Source organism: Anoplolepis gracilipes, unplaced genomic scaffold (assembly GCF_047496725.1).
Source record: "Anoplolepis gracilipes unplaced genomic scaffold, ASM4749672v1 Contig26, whole genome shotgun sequence".
NCBI classification, from domain to species: Eukaryota; Metazoa; Arthropoda; class Insecta; order Hymenoptera; family Formicidae; genus Anoplolepis; species Anoplolepis gracilipes.
The window spans coordinates 142,541-159,673 of NW_027328677.1; the positions used below are offsets into that span (position 1 = coordinate 142,541).

Here is a 17,133-nt window from a genome sequence, read left to right on the forward strand (position 1 = left end):
TTTTCTTATTTTCAAATAGAATTCAATAATTTATTAATAGACAACCGTTTACTTAATTACGATTATACTTAACAACATTTTTCCAACAAAGTAAGTTCTTCATTAATTATTTTGTAACTATTCTTTATTTCTGAAGTCTTGTCAAGTACGCAGACTCTATAATATCACTCACAAGGAATATACACACAAGAATTATTATAACCATCTTTATTCTTTTTTTTCAACAAATATACAGGCTTATGTACTACTCATAATAAAAATATAATATTAATAAATCAATAAATACTTCATTTCACCTTGTGTCAATCCGTTTCTACCTGTACTGAAATAAAAGATCCTAGCTCTCGGCGTCCCTGGGTATAACCGGTGCATTGCAGGTTGCCCATAAAAATAGAGAGCACCCTTCGTTGGTCTTCTCCGAGGAAAGATCGACAAGGAACGTCACTGGACGTGACAGGAGAATATCGCTCATCCATGACTAAAACCAGGATGTCTTCTTGTAAAGACGGGGATGGTTGATTCCATTTGTACATTGAGAGATACCGTTGAAGATATCCTTTAGACCATAACTTCCAGAAACTATCAAACATTTGTCTTGAGAGTTGCCATCGAGATAAATGTGAAATTTTTACATTTTCGAGTGATGGTTTGAGGACTGTCGCCAAAGAGCTACCAATGAGAAAATGAGCCGGAGTGAGAACGTTCAAATCGTCAGGATCATCAGTGAGTGCGCAGAGTGGTCGAGAATTGAGTATGGCTTCAACCTGCGTTAGAAAGGTGGTCATCTTTTCGTAAGTTAATATTTGATTTCCTATTACTCTCCTCAGGTGGTATTTCACCGACTTCACTCCGGCTTCCCATTTTTCTCCGAAATGGGGTGTGACTGGAGGGATAAACTTCCATAGAGTGCCATCCTTTGATAATAATGAAAAAGGCGGTCGAGTTCCTTTGAACTTGAAAAAAACAAACTGGAGCTCCTTGTCAGCTCCCTTGAGGTTGATGCCGCAGTCACTAGTTAGAGTAGCACAATTACCTCTCCTTGACACAAATCGTTTATAGGCTGATATGAATGCTTCAGTCGAATAATCAGTAACCAATTCTACGTGAATAGCAAAGGTTGATAAATACACAAATAGGGCGATGTAACCTTTGTATGTTCTTGAATTTTTTCCTTTCCAGTTTTTCAAAATGATCGGTCCAGCATAATCAATGCCAGAGTGAAGGAAAGGACGAGATGGGGTTACTCTTTCCGCAGGTAGTTGTCTCATTATTTGATGAACTCGTCTTTGGCGATATTGAGCACACTATACATTTTAAAATAAAAGATCGAACAGGTGCTCGTCCTCCAATGATCCAGAACTCGCTTCTAATCAAAGAAAGAGTTAACTGGGTTCCTCCATGTAGCGTTTTAATGTGAGCATCTGAAATGATTAAGGAGGTTAGTGCAGAATTGCGAGGCAAAATTAATGGATGTTTTGAAATGCGGATTTTGAAAGGCAGATAAGGGTGCTGACTGAAGTCGACCGCCTACTCGTATAAGTCCTTGAGAATCAATCCATGGAGTAAGACGTAGAAGTTGATTTAATCGAGGAAGCAGTTGTTGATTAGAGATAAGTTTGATTTCCTATTGAAAAGCACATTGCTGAATTTCTTTTACCCAGTAGAGTTTGGCGTTTTCCAGTTCTTGAGTTGTGATCGGTTGATTTAATAGATTCGTTCGATTTCCTTTGAAACGAGATAAGGCGCGTGTACATAGAACAGTTATTCTTAATAATCGGTTAAGACTTGAATATTTATATAAATAATATTCCAGAGATTGGTGTTTGGACAATTAGTAACAAGTATTTGAATTGGTTTTTTTTCAAGGTTTTCTCGTTGATTCAACAATGTCGGTCCTTTCGGCCAAGTTGTAGATTTTTCAGAAAGCCAGAGAGGTCCTATCCACCATGAGGTTTGCTGAATGAGTTATGCGGGCGTTAATCCTCGAGTTCTACAGTCAGCAGGGTTTTGGTGTTTGGGGATAAATCTCCAGATTGCTTGAGGAAGTGTTTCGTGGATATGACAAACCCGATTGTGTACGAATTCCTTCCATCTTGAAGGATGACTATTAATCCAAGTGTGAACAATCGCGGAGTCTGTCCACATTACAACAGGAATTCGTTTTATGTTTAAAATGTTCAAAACTTTGGAGATTAGCCTGGTTAAGAGAGTAGCTGCCGTGAGTTCCAAGCGAAGAATGGTCATTTTCTTTAGTGGTGCGACCTTCGTCTTAGCACAAACTAAATGAGTATGATAATTATCTGCTTGCTTGGTTCTAATATAAACAGCAGCGCACATGGCTAGTTGCGATGCGTCACAAAATCCATGGATTTCGACATCCTGATGTTGTTTGAGCTTGATCCATCTGGGAAAAGAAAGTTTAGCTATATCATGGATATGTTCTTGAAAACAAGTCCATTTTCTTACAACTGGCGAAGGCAGCGGATCATCCTAACCAAGCTTGATTGCCCAGAGTTCTTGGATTAAAATCTTTGCTGTAATTATAACCGGAGCGAGAAAACCGAGCGGATCAAGTATTTTAGCAATTGTGGAGAGTATAATGCGTTTTGTTGTGCCTGATCGTTGAATAGAATTGTTGTAACTGAAAAGAATCGGTGACAGATTTCCAGCATAGACCCAAAATGGATACAGTTGTTGTTTCCTCAAACTTTATGGATGTAGGATTACCATGTGATTGAGCGAAATGGATTTGAGAATTCTTGTGTCATTATTCGTCCATTTTTGAAGCGGAAATCCGCCCGCCATGCACAAGGAAATGATTTGCTGGAGGATATCTCTAGTTTGCTCGACAGAATCAGCGCCTCCGAAAATATCGTCTACATACTTCCCTTGAGTAAGTGGAGAAATTGCGAGAGGAAACTGTCTCCCCTCATCTTCCACTAATTGAGCAATCGTTCGTAGGGCTAAATAGAGAGCACAAACTAAACCGTAGGTTACGATTGTTAACTGGTATGTTGAAATTTCGTGATTTTGATTCTTCCACGAATACGCTGATAGTTCCAATCTTCTTGGTGAACATTGATCTGTCGATACATCTTCTCTATATCGCATGAGAAGACATATCGAAATTGACGGAACCAGATGAGTACCTCAAAGACATCCGTTTGTAGTTTAGGTCCCGTATGAAGTAAGTCATTCAGTGAGATTCCGCTACTGGTTCGGCTTGATCCATTAAATACGACTCTAAGTTTCGTTGTTGAACTATTCTCCCTGAAAACTCCGCGAGGAGGAAGATAATAAGCCGATTTCGGTTTTGGTTGAGCAGGAGGAACTTGCACCATATGCCCAAAATTTTCGTAGGTTTGTAAAAATTCATAGTAAGCTTGAGCATAATCTTGATTGGTTGATAATTGATTAGATAATCGATGAAGCATCCGCATTGCCTTTAGGCGAGACTCTCCTAAAGAATTAATCGATTTTTTTAATGGTAAGCGAACCGTGTAGCGTCCTTGATTATCGCGGGAATGCATGGATTTAAAATATTGTTCGCACTCTTGATCCTCCTTAGATAATGATGATGAGGATGCCATTGGGATTTCATTAACTCGCCAGAATAGTTGAAGAACGTCATGAAGTTCTTTGTCAATCATGACGTGGTATCCGTGCAATTCATTCGGAGGATGATTGACTACAGGTCCAGAAATAATCCATTCAAACTTAATCAATTGTGCTATTGGGGAATTTTCGTCTTCTTTGATAAATCCGTTATCGATAATTTTATGGAAAACATTGGATCCTAAAATGATGTCAATAAAAGCTCCTGGAGATTTATAATTGTAATCCGCAAGAGTAATTCCGTCGAGGTGAGGCCAATGTATTTGTTTAAAGTTAATTGATGGAAGAGAGGAAGTCAACTTCGGAAGGATATATGCTGATACATTAATTTCGAAATTATTGCTATGAGATTGATTTAACTGTGAAGTGAGTTAGACCTTTGGTAGTGTTTGACCGTTGTGCGCCAATTCCAGTGAGAGGAATATTGGAGGATATTCTTGGGAGATGAAGCATTTGAACCAGCCGTTCCGTAACAAGAGATATTTCTGACTCTTGGTCGATAAGGTCACAAGCCTTGATGAATTCTCCATTCGATGATATTGCCAAAACCTGAGCGGTTGCAAGAAGAACACCTGAATTAGTTGATTGAGTTTGACATGATACTTGAAGGACGTGAGTTTTTAGCTGATGCCGAGGGTGTTGTCGAGGTTGAGTCAGAGGGAGGGTTTAGCGGCTTCCTTTTGATGGATTGTGGTATGGTGTTTTGACCACATTTCAGGCATCGCTTTGTTATGCGGTAGGCTGATGCTCGATGAGATCCGAGGTAGTTAAAGCAAAGATTATAATTTTTGAGGATTTCCTTTCTTTGTATTGCGGACAACTTGCTATGTAGTGATTGGAGGAGCACAACGTACACAAGCTAGGTTTTTTTGAATGTTTATCTTTTGATTTTCCCTGAAAGTGAGATTTAAATGATTGTTGGCCAGATGCTGTGTTTGACTTACCAGTTCGAGATTTTTCAAAAGCTTGAAGTGATAATAATCTCGTAATTAGGAAATCGCTGAACTGTGTCCACGTGGGGGGCTCTTTTGACGAGCCTAAGTGATGCTATCATGATTTCACGGATTCCGCATTCAAACGGTGTACCGCAATAAACACAAAAAAATCGTCCCAGTGATGTATCGGGCGTTTCAGTGTTTCAAGAGTGCAATGGATTTGCATGATGTTTGTGTAGAGTTGCTCCATCTCACTGGCGGACTCCTTTGTCATACGTTTTAATGTTAAAAGGGAGTGTAATGCGGAATTTACTAGGAGTCGTTTATTTTCATAAAAGGCAATCAGTGCTTCCCAGGCCTTTTGGAAATTCTCCGCAGTGAGAGTCGTATTTTTTAATAGATGGGCAGCGGATCCAATGAGACTTGTTTTAAGATATTGCAGTTTTTCTACGGCTGATAAAGTTGGGTTAGCGAGAATTAAAGAACTAAACAGATCCTTAAACGATAACCAATCTGAGGGAGTGCCGTTAAACTTTGGTATATCGATTCGAGGCAGTCGCGCATGATGAAAATATACAGGGATACTAGAAGTATGAGATGTAGACGGAATGTGATTGTTACTTACAGAGTCATGATCGAGCAAGGAATTCATTTTGTCGACTGCCACGAGGTAAGAATCGTATGTAGCTGAGAAAATATTGTCTGAGAAATAAATATGAGTTTTTATTTGAACTGTCATTAGAAGTGAGTTTCGTAATTGAGAGATTAATCGCATCATGTATTAAGGAGAATTTTTCCCAATTCTCCTTGAGAGCTGACAATCGAGCATGTACGCGTTGAGACGTGATGTTTGATGTTGAGGATCCGACTTTCGTTAGATTATCCACTGAGTTTACGATAAAGTCTCGCAATGTGAGCTGTTGCTCGAGTCGGTTTTCAATGTGGTTGACTCTCATTTTGTTTTTTTACCGCCCGATATCCGGCTCGAAGGACCAAATATATAATGTAGAGTTATCAACGATAAACAAATGGTTAAAAGAATATATTTTAATAATCAAATACAAAATCAAGAGTGATTAAAACAATGAACATTAATACACTTTAAACGATATTACATTTATTCAAATATGTTAATCTAACTTAATTAATTAATGAATAAGTAACGTAAAACAAAATTATTATCGTAATGCTCTTAGAAAGCATAAGAAAAGAAAAGAATATTAATAAAACTATTCGCATATCACGTCTCCACGATACATCGAATTTTCTGTAGACTCGAACAAATATTATCTTAATAAAACTATTCGCATATCACGTCTCCTTGATACATCGAATTTTCTGTAGACTCGAACAAATATTATCTCAAAGTGACGTCTTACAGAAATCTCGAATGATCTTTGAAAATATCAGTATGGTCTAGAAAATATAAAAGAAAAAAGTATGAGAGGGTGTCCGTCAGATAAAAATTCAGCAGGCGTAGCCTGACCTGGGAGAGACTATTACATAACCTGCGGTCGAACAAACCCTGAATTTGCCAAATGAAAGAAAGTCTTTAAATGGGCTTTTCGTAAAAATCGCCTAAAGCGTCCTTTAGGCGATCGAGATCTTTCCAGCCAAGAATGAATATCCTCTATAGGATTCCAGAGATTTGCTGCGCAGCTTTTCGAGATATCGTCAAAAAGATATATACGTATCCGAGAAAAGGATCAAGCGGAAGAGGAAGCAAGAGAGAGAGAGCTTTTATTGAAAAAAGAGGAAATCGACTCAAAGCGCCTCGATTCAACAAGCGCTAACACCATGGATACCACGCTTGACTCTTACCGGAGGAGGCGCGGAATTCAAACAACTTTAAAGTGGTGTTCTATGATTAAATATTATTTAATATCATTGAGTATTTTACACGTTACATCAATATAATAAAACTTGCAAATAAGTCAATGAACTCATTTTGAACTACTATTTGATTTTGATCATTTTCTTTTTTTTGCCACTTCTATCAATAAAATGTGCTGGATGGAATAGGAATATTAACGTGCCGCAGGTACTGCTTATAAGGTCCTCTTCGCATTCTCGAACGTTTTTTTGACATTCTCAAATGTTATTTTTATATAGAAATGTAATAGCAGAGAGAAGCCTGAGAGTAGTCATGTCCTCGATTTAGGTGCGACCTAGAGAGCCTCTAATAAGAGTCTCGCATATGATATCCAATTTTGATTGGTCCTCTATATCTGGGCAATTCCCGCTCATATTTGAATCATATTAACCTTACTATTAGCATAAACATTATATTTCAGTAACATAAATAAAAAATAAATGTTTTAGAACTAAATTTTATAATCTTTTTATGTTAAACATCAAAATAATATATATAATAAAAAACTGTTTATATTTAATTTTTAGTAATTAAATAAAATCCTTAATTAAATTGAAGGTAAATATTGACAATAACGGACCCAGCCCCGATCACTTTGACCTTGACATATGTTGTCAAGAACACTCTCTTGACTGACCCGCAGAAGGTTTTAGCCGTCGCTCGTTATTTATTAAAAAGTTATTAATAAAAAAAGTATAGAAAATATAGCAACTATTTTGAATATTAAGAGAGATAAACAAGTAATATTGATATAAAACTGATACATATATGAACAAAAATAAATTTGGAGCAGTGAATCGTTGCTATATAGAAGTTTTTTATTATAAATACAAAATTTTCTTTACTTTAATACAAACACAAAGAATTAAATATAATTAGTTTCATAACACACACACACACACACACACGGAGGGGTGCAAGGATGGCCTCCGGCCCTCCCCCTCCCGCACCCACCCCGTCCACCACGCTTCTCGTATAAGGTTGCAAACCCAAGTGAACTTTGCTTTGTCTTGCAACATACATTGCACGTACGTTGCACGTACGTTACAAGATAAAGCAAAGTTCACTTGGGTTTGCAATTTTCTACGCGAAGCGAGGTGGATGCGGGAAGGAGAGGACGGGAGGCCCCCCTTGCACCCCACCCCCCGTGCGTGCATGCGTGCGTGTGTGTGTGGCCACAGCAAAAAAGTGAGTTAAGTGTACTTGTCGATCATATAGTATGCGGACACAATGTATCCTTGCTAATGTAAATACAGAGACGATTCATACGAAAACATAAACACGCAGATATCACGAGATATATTTCTCAGTTATTTTTCTATATAATAACATATGTACTATAATAAATATATTTCATTATATATGTTTGCTTTTCTGATTATTTATATTTGTATAATTTTTAAAACTTTTTTGTTAATAACTTTTTAATAAAAAACGAGCGACGGCTAAAATCTTCTGAAGATTACTCAGGAAGGTGATCTTGACAACATATATCAAGGTCAAGGTGATTAAAACTGGGTCCGTTATTGTCAATATTTACCAAATTTAATCCTTATTAATTGCAACAAAATAAAATAAAAATAAAAAAATGAACATATAAAGCATGAAATAATAAATTGCTTTATTTTCATGAGAAAACAAACTGTTATCACAAGCATTATAAAAACCTAAAATATATAATATTTGTGTATCTCATGAGAAAACATAAACTACTATCACAAATATTATAATATATATTTAAAAATATATATATTATCAAAAAATAATAAAATAAAATTATAAAAAAAATAAAAAAAAAATAAATAATAATAAAATTAATATTATCACAAAAATAAAATATCATCAAATATATCACTAAAATACAGCATGCATTGTCATAGATTTACTATCATATCCCTTTCTGCATACAATTCTTTTTTTATTATAAATTTTTAATCTCTAAACTATAAATCTTTTTATAATTTTAGAATATAAATTATGACAATTTAAAATATAACTATCATTAATAACTTTTATAAATTGAGCATTTAGATACAATGTCCAATTAAGATTTATTAATTTATTTTGAAAATCTTTAAAAAAAGTAGAGTAATAACGAAACATTTGTTCCAATTTTACAAATACTTTAAATGTTTCAACGTTAACAAAATATAAGGAATGTGTTTTATAACATTTTAGATGTACAAACTTTGTAAATGAAAAATTTAATGGAGTTGACGACTTTACTGACAATAAGTAAAACAATTATAGTACCATTTTCCAATTTTCGCAATAGTTAATGAGATATTAATTATAAGAGATCAGCCAATCGGCACCCGACAGGAGCGCGTGGCTCGAAGAAGCCTTCCACTGTTACTTGATACTAGGCGCGCCGACGATGTGTCTATGTGACTGTGTGTGACTCTTCAGGTTATCAATGTAGAACGTTCCTCCCACCGCTTCGTCGGCGCGCCTAGTATCAAGTAACAGTGGGAGGCTTCTTCGTGCCACGCGCTCCTGCCGGGCGCCGATTGGCTGATCTCTTATAATTAATATCTCATTAACTATTGCGAAAATTGCAAAATGGTAAATAATTTTTTTACTCAGTTTAACCTACTCTATACTCATACACCTGACGGGTGGGGAGTCTATTGACCACGTCGTCAATTGGCCAGTTTAAAATGAAGCTCTCTGATTGATTAATCGTTGCTGATGACCACGTCGTCAATTGGCCAGTTTAAAATGAAGCTCTCTGATTGATTAATCGTTGCTGATGACTCTAAGCATTGGTCGATATAAGTGGCTGTGGTCAATCGTGACGTGGTCAAACGGGACGCTCCCCACCTGACGGATGGTTCAAATTATGGGACACCCTGTATATGTATATACAGAGTGTCCCGAAAATACCAGTAAATATTTTAATGGCAGGTTCTTTAGAACATTTTAAGACGAAAAGTTTAATACAAAAATGTCGAGGCTACAATAGTTTTCAAACTAAGAGCAATTATATTTCATGAATGATAGGGCTGAGATTTCGCAATCTCAGGTATGGAAAAATAATAAGTGATAACATAATATTTATAATATCGTGAAAAGAGCGCTATTTATAGGAGCACTTTTTATCACTTGTTATTTTGCCGCACCTGAGAGCGCGAAATCTCAGCCCTATCATTTGTGAAATATAATTGCTTTCAGTTTGAAAACTATTGTAGCCTCGACATTTTTGTATTAAACTTTGCGTCTTAAAATATTCTAAAGAACCTGCCATTAAAATATTTACTGGCATTTTTGGGACACCCTGTATATATATGTATACATGTAGATGTAATAGATACAAACTAAAAAACAAGAAATTAATATTAATTAGGTAAGAAATTTATATTAATTAATAGAACTGACAAGTTTTTCTATTATTTTATTGACATGGAAATGAAAGAAAAAAATATATCCTACATTGAACAATAAAAAGCATGTGTTGATATATGTTAAACAAAATATAATAGGTCAATAAATAATAATTTTGTAATTTTCAAAGAAACGAAATTATGGACGTAAAATAATTACAGGATATAAAATCTCTTGAATCTCTTGAATTATATATTTATTATGTTATTTTCATAAAATTTAAAGTTTAATATTGTATATGATTGTGAATATCTATTACTAATTATTATATAGAATATTTAAATATAAAGGGCATTATTTTTATTATTACGTGGATATCAAACAGGATTAGTAAATGTTCCATTAGTGTTATGAATATGATAATGACGGAATATCGCAATAATTTTTTAACAACATATGATATTTGAAAAAATTTTATTATTATTATATCAGGTATTTTATGCGATATAAAAATTTTATACATGAAAAAAAATATTGTTATACATTAGATAATTCTAACACAAATATATGTATGCAAAAATATAACGTCGCTTTTATCAGTTTAATCTTTGATACTTTCAAGCAGAGTCTGACTATTACTTTCCTCCTTGATTCATAAACGAAATTGTTTGTCTTAAATATGTCACTCACAAAATGGATGCAGATTGTGTATGCCAATTTGTTCTGTAAATCACAAAACATATCAGGTTAAAATATACTAAAATAAAGCATCAACAAATCTTATACAGACCTCTGTATCTTATACAGACCTCTAATCCTTTTTGCACCACGTTATATGTATTCTAATTCACTATTCATATTCTTACACAATCAATATCCATTTTATGAGAATGACATGACAAACAATTTCCTTTATGAATCAAGGAAGTAAGTAATAGCGTAGACTCTGCCTGACGATTGAATTAATTATATACAGGGTGTCCCCGAATTGCCAGATCAACTCTCGTGAGTAGATAGAACGTGTTAAACTGAAAATAAAAGTCTTATATTATTTTGCTAAATTCGCAATAATTAATGAGATATAAATTAATAAAGATCGGCCAATCCGTGCCAGTATAAGCGCGCGAAGAAACCTCCCAGTTGTTACTTGATACTAGGCGCGCGGCAAGACATAAACGCAGCGCGCACTGTACGTGTCTCTTTTAGTACGCCCTTTGTAGATTGCTCCGCTTACTGTCTCGTCGCGCATCTAGTATCAAGTAACAAGTAGGAGGCTTCTTCGCGCCGCGCGCTTATACTGGCACGGATTGACCGATCTTTATTAAGTTATATCTCATTAATTATTGCGAATTTAGCAAAATGATATAAGACTTTTGTTTTCAGTTTAACACGTTCTATCTACCCACGAGTGTTGATCTGGCAATTCGGGGACATCCTGTATGTGTATATGTTTAGTGAATTATATTTTTGCATATAAATAGTAAATTAGAAAACTTACATATATGGTACGAAAAAGATTACGGAGGCTTGTATAAAATTGTTGACAGTTTTATTGCTGGTTTATTTTAACATATTTCACTGATATTAATATTTTGTAGTTAACAGGCAAGACAAATTGACATACACAATCTGCATCCATTTTATAAGAGTGACATATTTCAGACAAACAATTTTGTTTATAACTCAAGGAGGAAAATAATAGTACAGACTATCTAAATATTGAACTGGAAAAAAGCGACGTTATATTTTTGCGTATGAATGCAAATTGTGTATGTCAATTTGTTTTGCCATAAACCACAAAATATTAATATCTGTAAAATATGTTAAAGTGAAACAACAACTAAATTGTCAACAATCTTATACAGATCTCTGAAATCCTTTTCATATTACATTATATGTAAATTATCTAATTCACTATTCATATGCAAAACTATAAAGTCGCTTTTTTCCAGTTCAATCTTCAGGCAGAATCATAGAGATATTAGATATAGAGCACGGGAAGGGGCCGAGAACGCGATAGCGAAATAGAAAGAGAACGCTGCACATGGGCTCCTACTGTCCTTGTCTATCGCGTATACGCGTTATAAAAATGTTACTCTTGTTATTCTGTGAGCAAAAGAGAGGGGCACTTGTATCAGCTTGCGCATGCGCGATAGACAAGGACAGCAGGGGCCCATATGCAGCGTTCTCCTTCTATTTCGCTATCGCATCCACTCATGAGCTAGCATAGCACTCCCGTGCTCTATACATATATAATATCTCTATTGGCAGAATCTGCACTATTATTTTCCTCCTTATTAACAAAAGAAGTTTGACTAATAGAATATAATTATTCGTTCGTAGTTTAAAATTTTGCATGGAATAATATAAATATGGACCAGGGAATATTTTCATAACACACACACACGCACGCATGCACGCACGCACACGCACACGGGGGGGGGTGCAAAGGGGCCTTTAGCCCCCCTCCCGCACCCACCTCGTCCACCTCGCTTTGCGTGAAAAGCTACAAACTTATGTAAACTTTGCTTTGTCTTGCAACGTACATGCGAAACGAGGTGGACGGGGTAGGTGCGGGAGGGGGGCCAAAGGCCCCCCTTGCTCCCCCTCCGTGTATGTGTGTGTGTATTATGAAAATATTGAAGATATATATGAAGATAAAGCAATAAATATGGCATTTTGAAATGAAACATTTTTTATTTATAACTTTCTAACAAAGAACGAGCGATGGCTAAAACCTTTTAAACGTTACTCAGGACAGTGATCTTGATAATATATGTCAAGGTCATTAATTTCTGAAAGGGTTGACCTTATGTGAATATTTACCTTATATCCTATTTTTATAACTTGTTATTCAATAACTTCTTAAGACTTGCCCCTCCTTAAAAGCATTTCTACATTCCATTTCCATAATAGCTTTGTTGATTGGTATTGAAAAAAATTGATTTTTTGCTCCAGTAGCTATTTTAGACATTTACCATTATTTTCTGTTTATAAAATTATTTTTTGGTTACTTCAAATTTTAGAATACCTATTTTAATATTTTGTGGTTTCTCTATCATCACAACACACACAAAATACAAAATTATTATTATGTTTTAATAGCTTAATTTATTTTGCCTTATTATATTTTTACAAGAGAAAGTAAGACATGACATAACTATCATAAAAAGACAATTTTATTAATTACGAAATGTATTATTTTTTATATATAATGAAAGTTTGAGATATATATTTAATTTTAATATTTCAGAATGGTGCAGTTAAATCCATACAACGTAATGCTTTTACTTTTTGGAACTTTTACTGCTTTGAATTATCAACAAACTCCGATAACTTTGCAAGAAAGAGAAATAAAAAAAAATTGAACGTATGCTGTTAGAAATAAAAGGTGAAAAACTTCATTTAAAAGAGGAAGAAACATTAGATTTTTACGATAAATATGAGGTTCCAGAAGCGGAAGAAGTTGATTTATTAGAGGCAAATGAAGAGAAAATCTATCTCCCAGAAAAAGTTATTTGTAATGTTATGTCCTGTCGGCTCCACGTTTCTTCCTCTCATAAGAATTAATTGATAAGCGATAAAGAGAAGTCACTCGACAAACAGACCGTTCTTGTCAAATAACACTTTAAACATTACACGATTTTCGAACAAATACAGAAGGGATCGATGATGAAACACATTACGGTTCGTCACTACGTAGATTAAATGATGACCGCCCAATTAGTAATAAGGAAAAGTTGCACGATAAATAGACCGTTCTTGCCACACCGTAACTCAAATATTTAGACACGATTTCTAAACGAGTACAGAAGGGACCAACGACAAATTATCAATCTCTTATGTAACCGAACAATAAACACAGCTGAGTAAATTCTAAGATTTCCTAATTTTCACGAGCTCAGCAACGACCAAAACAAGGCGGAGAAAAAATACCTTCGGACCAATCTCAATACGTGGTCCCGCCCAACACGCCTCAGGAAAATTATATAAAAAGAAAGAAATTCGAGAACGCTTAGAAACATTATTCTTAACACTCTTCAAGCACTTAGAACTTTTCAAGTCAATCATCTCAGAAATTCGGTGTCGATAGTCAGTAGTGTTGTACCAGTAATTTCCCTCGGAAACTTAACTTTCGTTCGGGCTCTCCTTTTAACGCAAATTCGAGTGGGAGTCATTTGACCACATTACATTTGACCACGTTACGATTGACCACGCGTTGCATTTGACCACATTATGATTGACCACGCGTTGCATTTGACCACGTTGCGATTGATCACGCGTCGCAATTGACCACGTTGCAATTGACCACACGTCGCAATTGACCATGTTGCGATTGACCACGCGTTGCGATTGACCACGTCGCGATTGACCACATAAATATTGACCAGCTACGTAGTCAAATGCAACGCGTGGTCAATCGTAACGTGGTTAAATGCAACGTGGTCAAAAGCAAAGTGGTCAAATGCAACGTGGTCAAAAGCAACGTGGTCAAAAGTATCTGTGGTCAATAACAACGTGGTCAATTGAGACGCTCCTCGCAAATTCAGTGTATGATCCACGAGCACAACCCTCAACGCTCAGCTGCAGAACAACACCGAGACGAAGAGAACACCACGAAACTACCGAACGTAAAACTTCACCAAAATAGTAAGGCGAACTTAATTAGATAGAATCAGAAAAACACGCACACAGTTTTTTTTCTTATTACAACAAAAATAAAATATGTAATCTTTCCACCCAGAACATAAAACTTTAGACTCTCACTCTCCCTTTCATTATTCTGGGTGATGACCTCCGTACTTATGTAACACCCGCAATTAACACACACACGTACTCACGCAAACACAAATTAGAGAATAATTATAATTCAATTACAAACACATGTATACACATATTATATACACACATTTATAACCAAACTTAGCAATAATTTGATGTAATATACTTTCAAAACTATGAATAAATTTATGTAATATTAAAATTCAATTCTCTCCGTGACTTCTAATCCCTCTATCAGTTGAAAGCATCGGTTGAAAGATCGCACTTGATCCTATCCGCATAATAAAGATTAATTTCCTTTACCAAAAAAAGACCTTTTGACGAATGTCCAAAATAATAAGTAGATAGATAGATAGATAAATAGATAAGTTTGTTTATTGAGAGAGAGAGATTCCCTTTGGGGTTTTCAACTCTTACAAAATTACCTTAAAACTAGCTTAACCTAACTTATCACTAACTTAACCTATCTCCTGGGGGGCCTGCGACCGTGGGCAACCCTCTTGGCTCCCTCCTGCTCACACCTCCCCTTATACACACACACACACATCTCCCCCCACCGGACTTCTGCTTCCTTCCTCTTGCTTATTTCTTTCATCTTTCTTTCTTAACTATTCTCATCCCCTCGAACCATTCTCTCCCTTCTTCTACTATTCATTCTCATTCTTTCCTCTTTTTTCATTCTTTTTCATTCCACCATCCCCCCTATACCCCTCTCCTTTTCAATTTCCCTCATTCATCCCTCTCCCTCTCCTTCCTCTCCTAAAACTCATCTCACATTATCCTGTCAACTTCCCTCTCCCACCTTCCACTCCTTGCATCCCTCCCACACATGCTCCCATGTCTCAGTCTCCCCTCCGCATATTCTGCATCGTCTTTTCGCCTCCTCTTCCCAGTATTTACTCTCCTTTATCTTGCTCTCCAATCTAAACCTCACCACCCTTTTCCATCTGCTCTGCTCCCATCCTTTTTTCAGATACCCCGGTATCCCTTCCCCCTTCACCTCCTTGTACCATCTGTTAAATTTTGCCTCCTCCATCTTTCCCCTTCTTTCCTTCCTCTGTTCATCTCTATCCCTGTCCTCTATTCTTTTATACTAATCCTCCCCCTCTCCTCCTTCTCCTCCATCACTCTTATCCCTCTATCCTTAAAAAAACCCTCTCTTTCCTCTTCCCACTTTGAGCCCACTTCCCCTGTCTTACTCCTATCCTTCATCTCCTCCATGCATCTCCTCGCCAGCTCCCCTCCCTTTCCCTCCCTCAACCTCTTCTCAAAATCCCATGCTCTTCTTTCCGCTCTCACCCTTAGTTTCTCCCTCTGCAATTCTTTTCTCACCATATATCCCGGCGTCCTGATATCTACTCCAAGAACCCATCTTAGATATCTCTCTTGTATCCTCTCCATCCCCTTCCTCTCTTTCTATCCCCATATCTCCACCCCGTACCCTAACACTGCCCAAATCAACCTATAGAAAAGCCATATCCTCCTTTCCCAGTTCCCTCCGAACCTCCTCTTTCCTATCCCCCATACCTGTCCCATTAACACTGCCGCCCTCCTAATTCTATTTCTCACCTGTGCCTCCTGACTACTGTTTTTCTGTAGCGTGTACCCTAAATACTTGTACTCTTTCACCTCCTCCCCTTCCACCTCCAACTTATCTTTGTCATTCTTCTTCCCCTCTTCTCCTAAATCTCATAACTTTCGTCTTCCCTATGTTTACGTCCAGCCCCTTTCTATCCAGCCTTTTTTTTCCAGCCTGTTCATCATACTTCTCATCCCTTCCTCCTCCTCCGCAATCAACACCAAATCGTCCGCATATGCTAATGTGTACACCCTCTTTCCCCCTAGCATCACTCCTCCCCACTTTACTTTCCCCATTTCTTCCTCCAAGTCCGCAATCAAGATATTAAACAACATTGGACTCAGAGAGCATCCCTGTCTTACTCCCTTCCCAGTCCAAAAACTCTTCCCCATCGCCTGTCCCACTCTGCTCTTTGTCTCTCCCATTATCTTCTCTATTCTCCTTACCAGTTTTTCTCTTACCTCTCGTCCTCTCATCGATTCCAACAAAACCTCCCTATTCACTGAATCAAACGCCGCCTTTAAATCTACAAATATTGCCACCATCCTTCCCTTCCTTCCTTCCAGTTGCCTTCCTATCAGATAATTCAACACATACGCATTGTCCATCGTTCCCATCCCCTTCCTAAATCCCGTCTGATTTGGAGACACTATCTCCTTCTTCTCTACCTCTTCCCTTAGCCTTTCCGCCAACACTGTCGCATAGACTTTATACAGCGTTGGCATCAACGTCACCCCCTGTAGTCCCCCACCCTATCTCCCTCCCCCTTCTTTAATAATGGTATCACCACCCTCTCTCCCCATTCCTCTGGCCATTCCTCCCCTTCCCACACCTTATTACAGAATCTTCATGCTCATCTCTCTAATTCTCCTCCCCTGTACTTCCACACTTCCCCTGGTATCCCATCTATCCCTGCCACTTTTCCATTTTTTATTCTCCCTATTATCCCCCTAATCTCTTCTATCCCAATCTTTTCCTCATCCCATTCCCCCTCCCTCCTAACCCTGTACCCTTTGATCACTCTA

The 17,133-nt window shown here is 36.8% G+C and overlaps 1 protein-coding gene across 1 annotated transcript; it reads right to left on the reverse strand.

The window, feature by feature from the left end:
* Positions 1-302: 302 nt before the first annotated feature.
* On the reverse strand, positions 303-1,268 carry LOC140675984 (uncharacterized). The gene has a single exon (XM_072910570.1). It carries the CDS (start codon positions 1,266-1,268, stop codon positions 303-305), a length of 966 nt encoding a protein of 321 aa, XP_072766671.1.
* Positions 1,269-17,133: the final 15,865 nt, after the last annotated feature.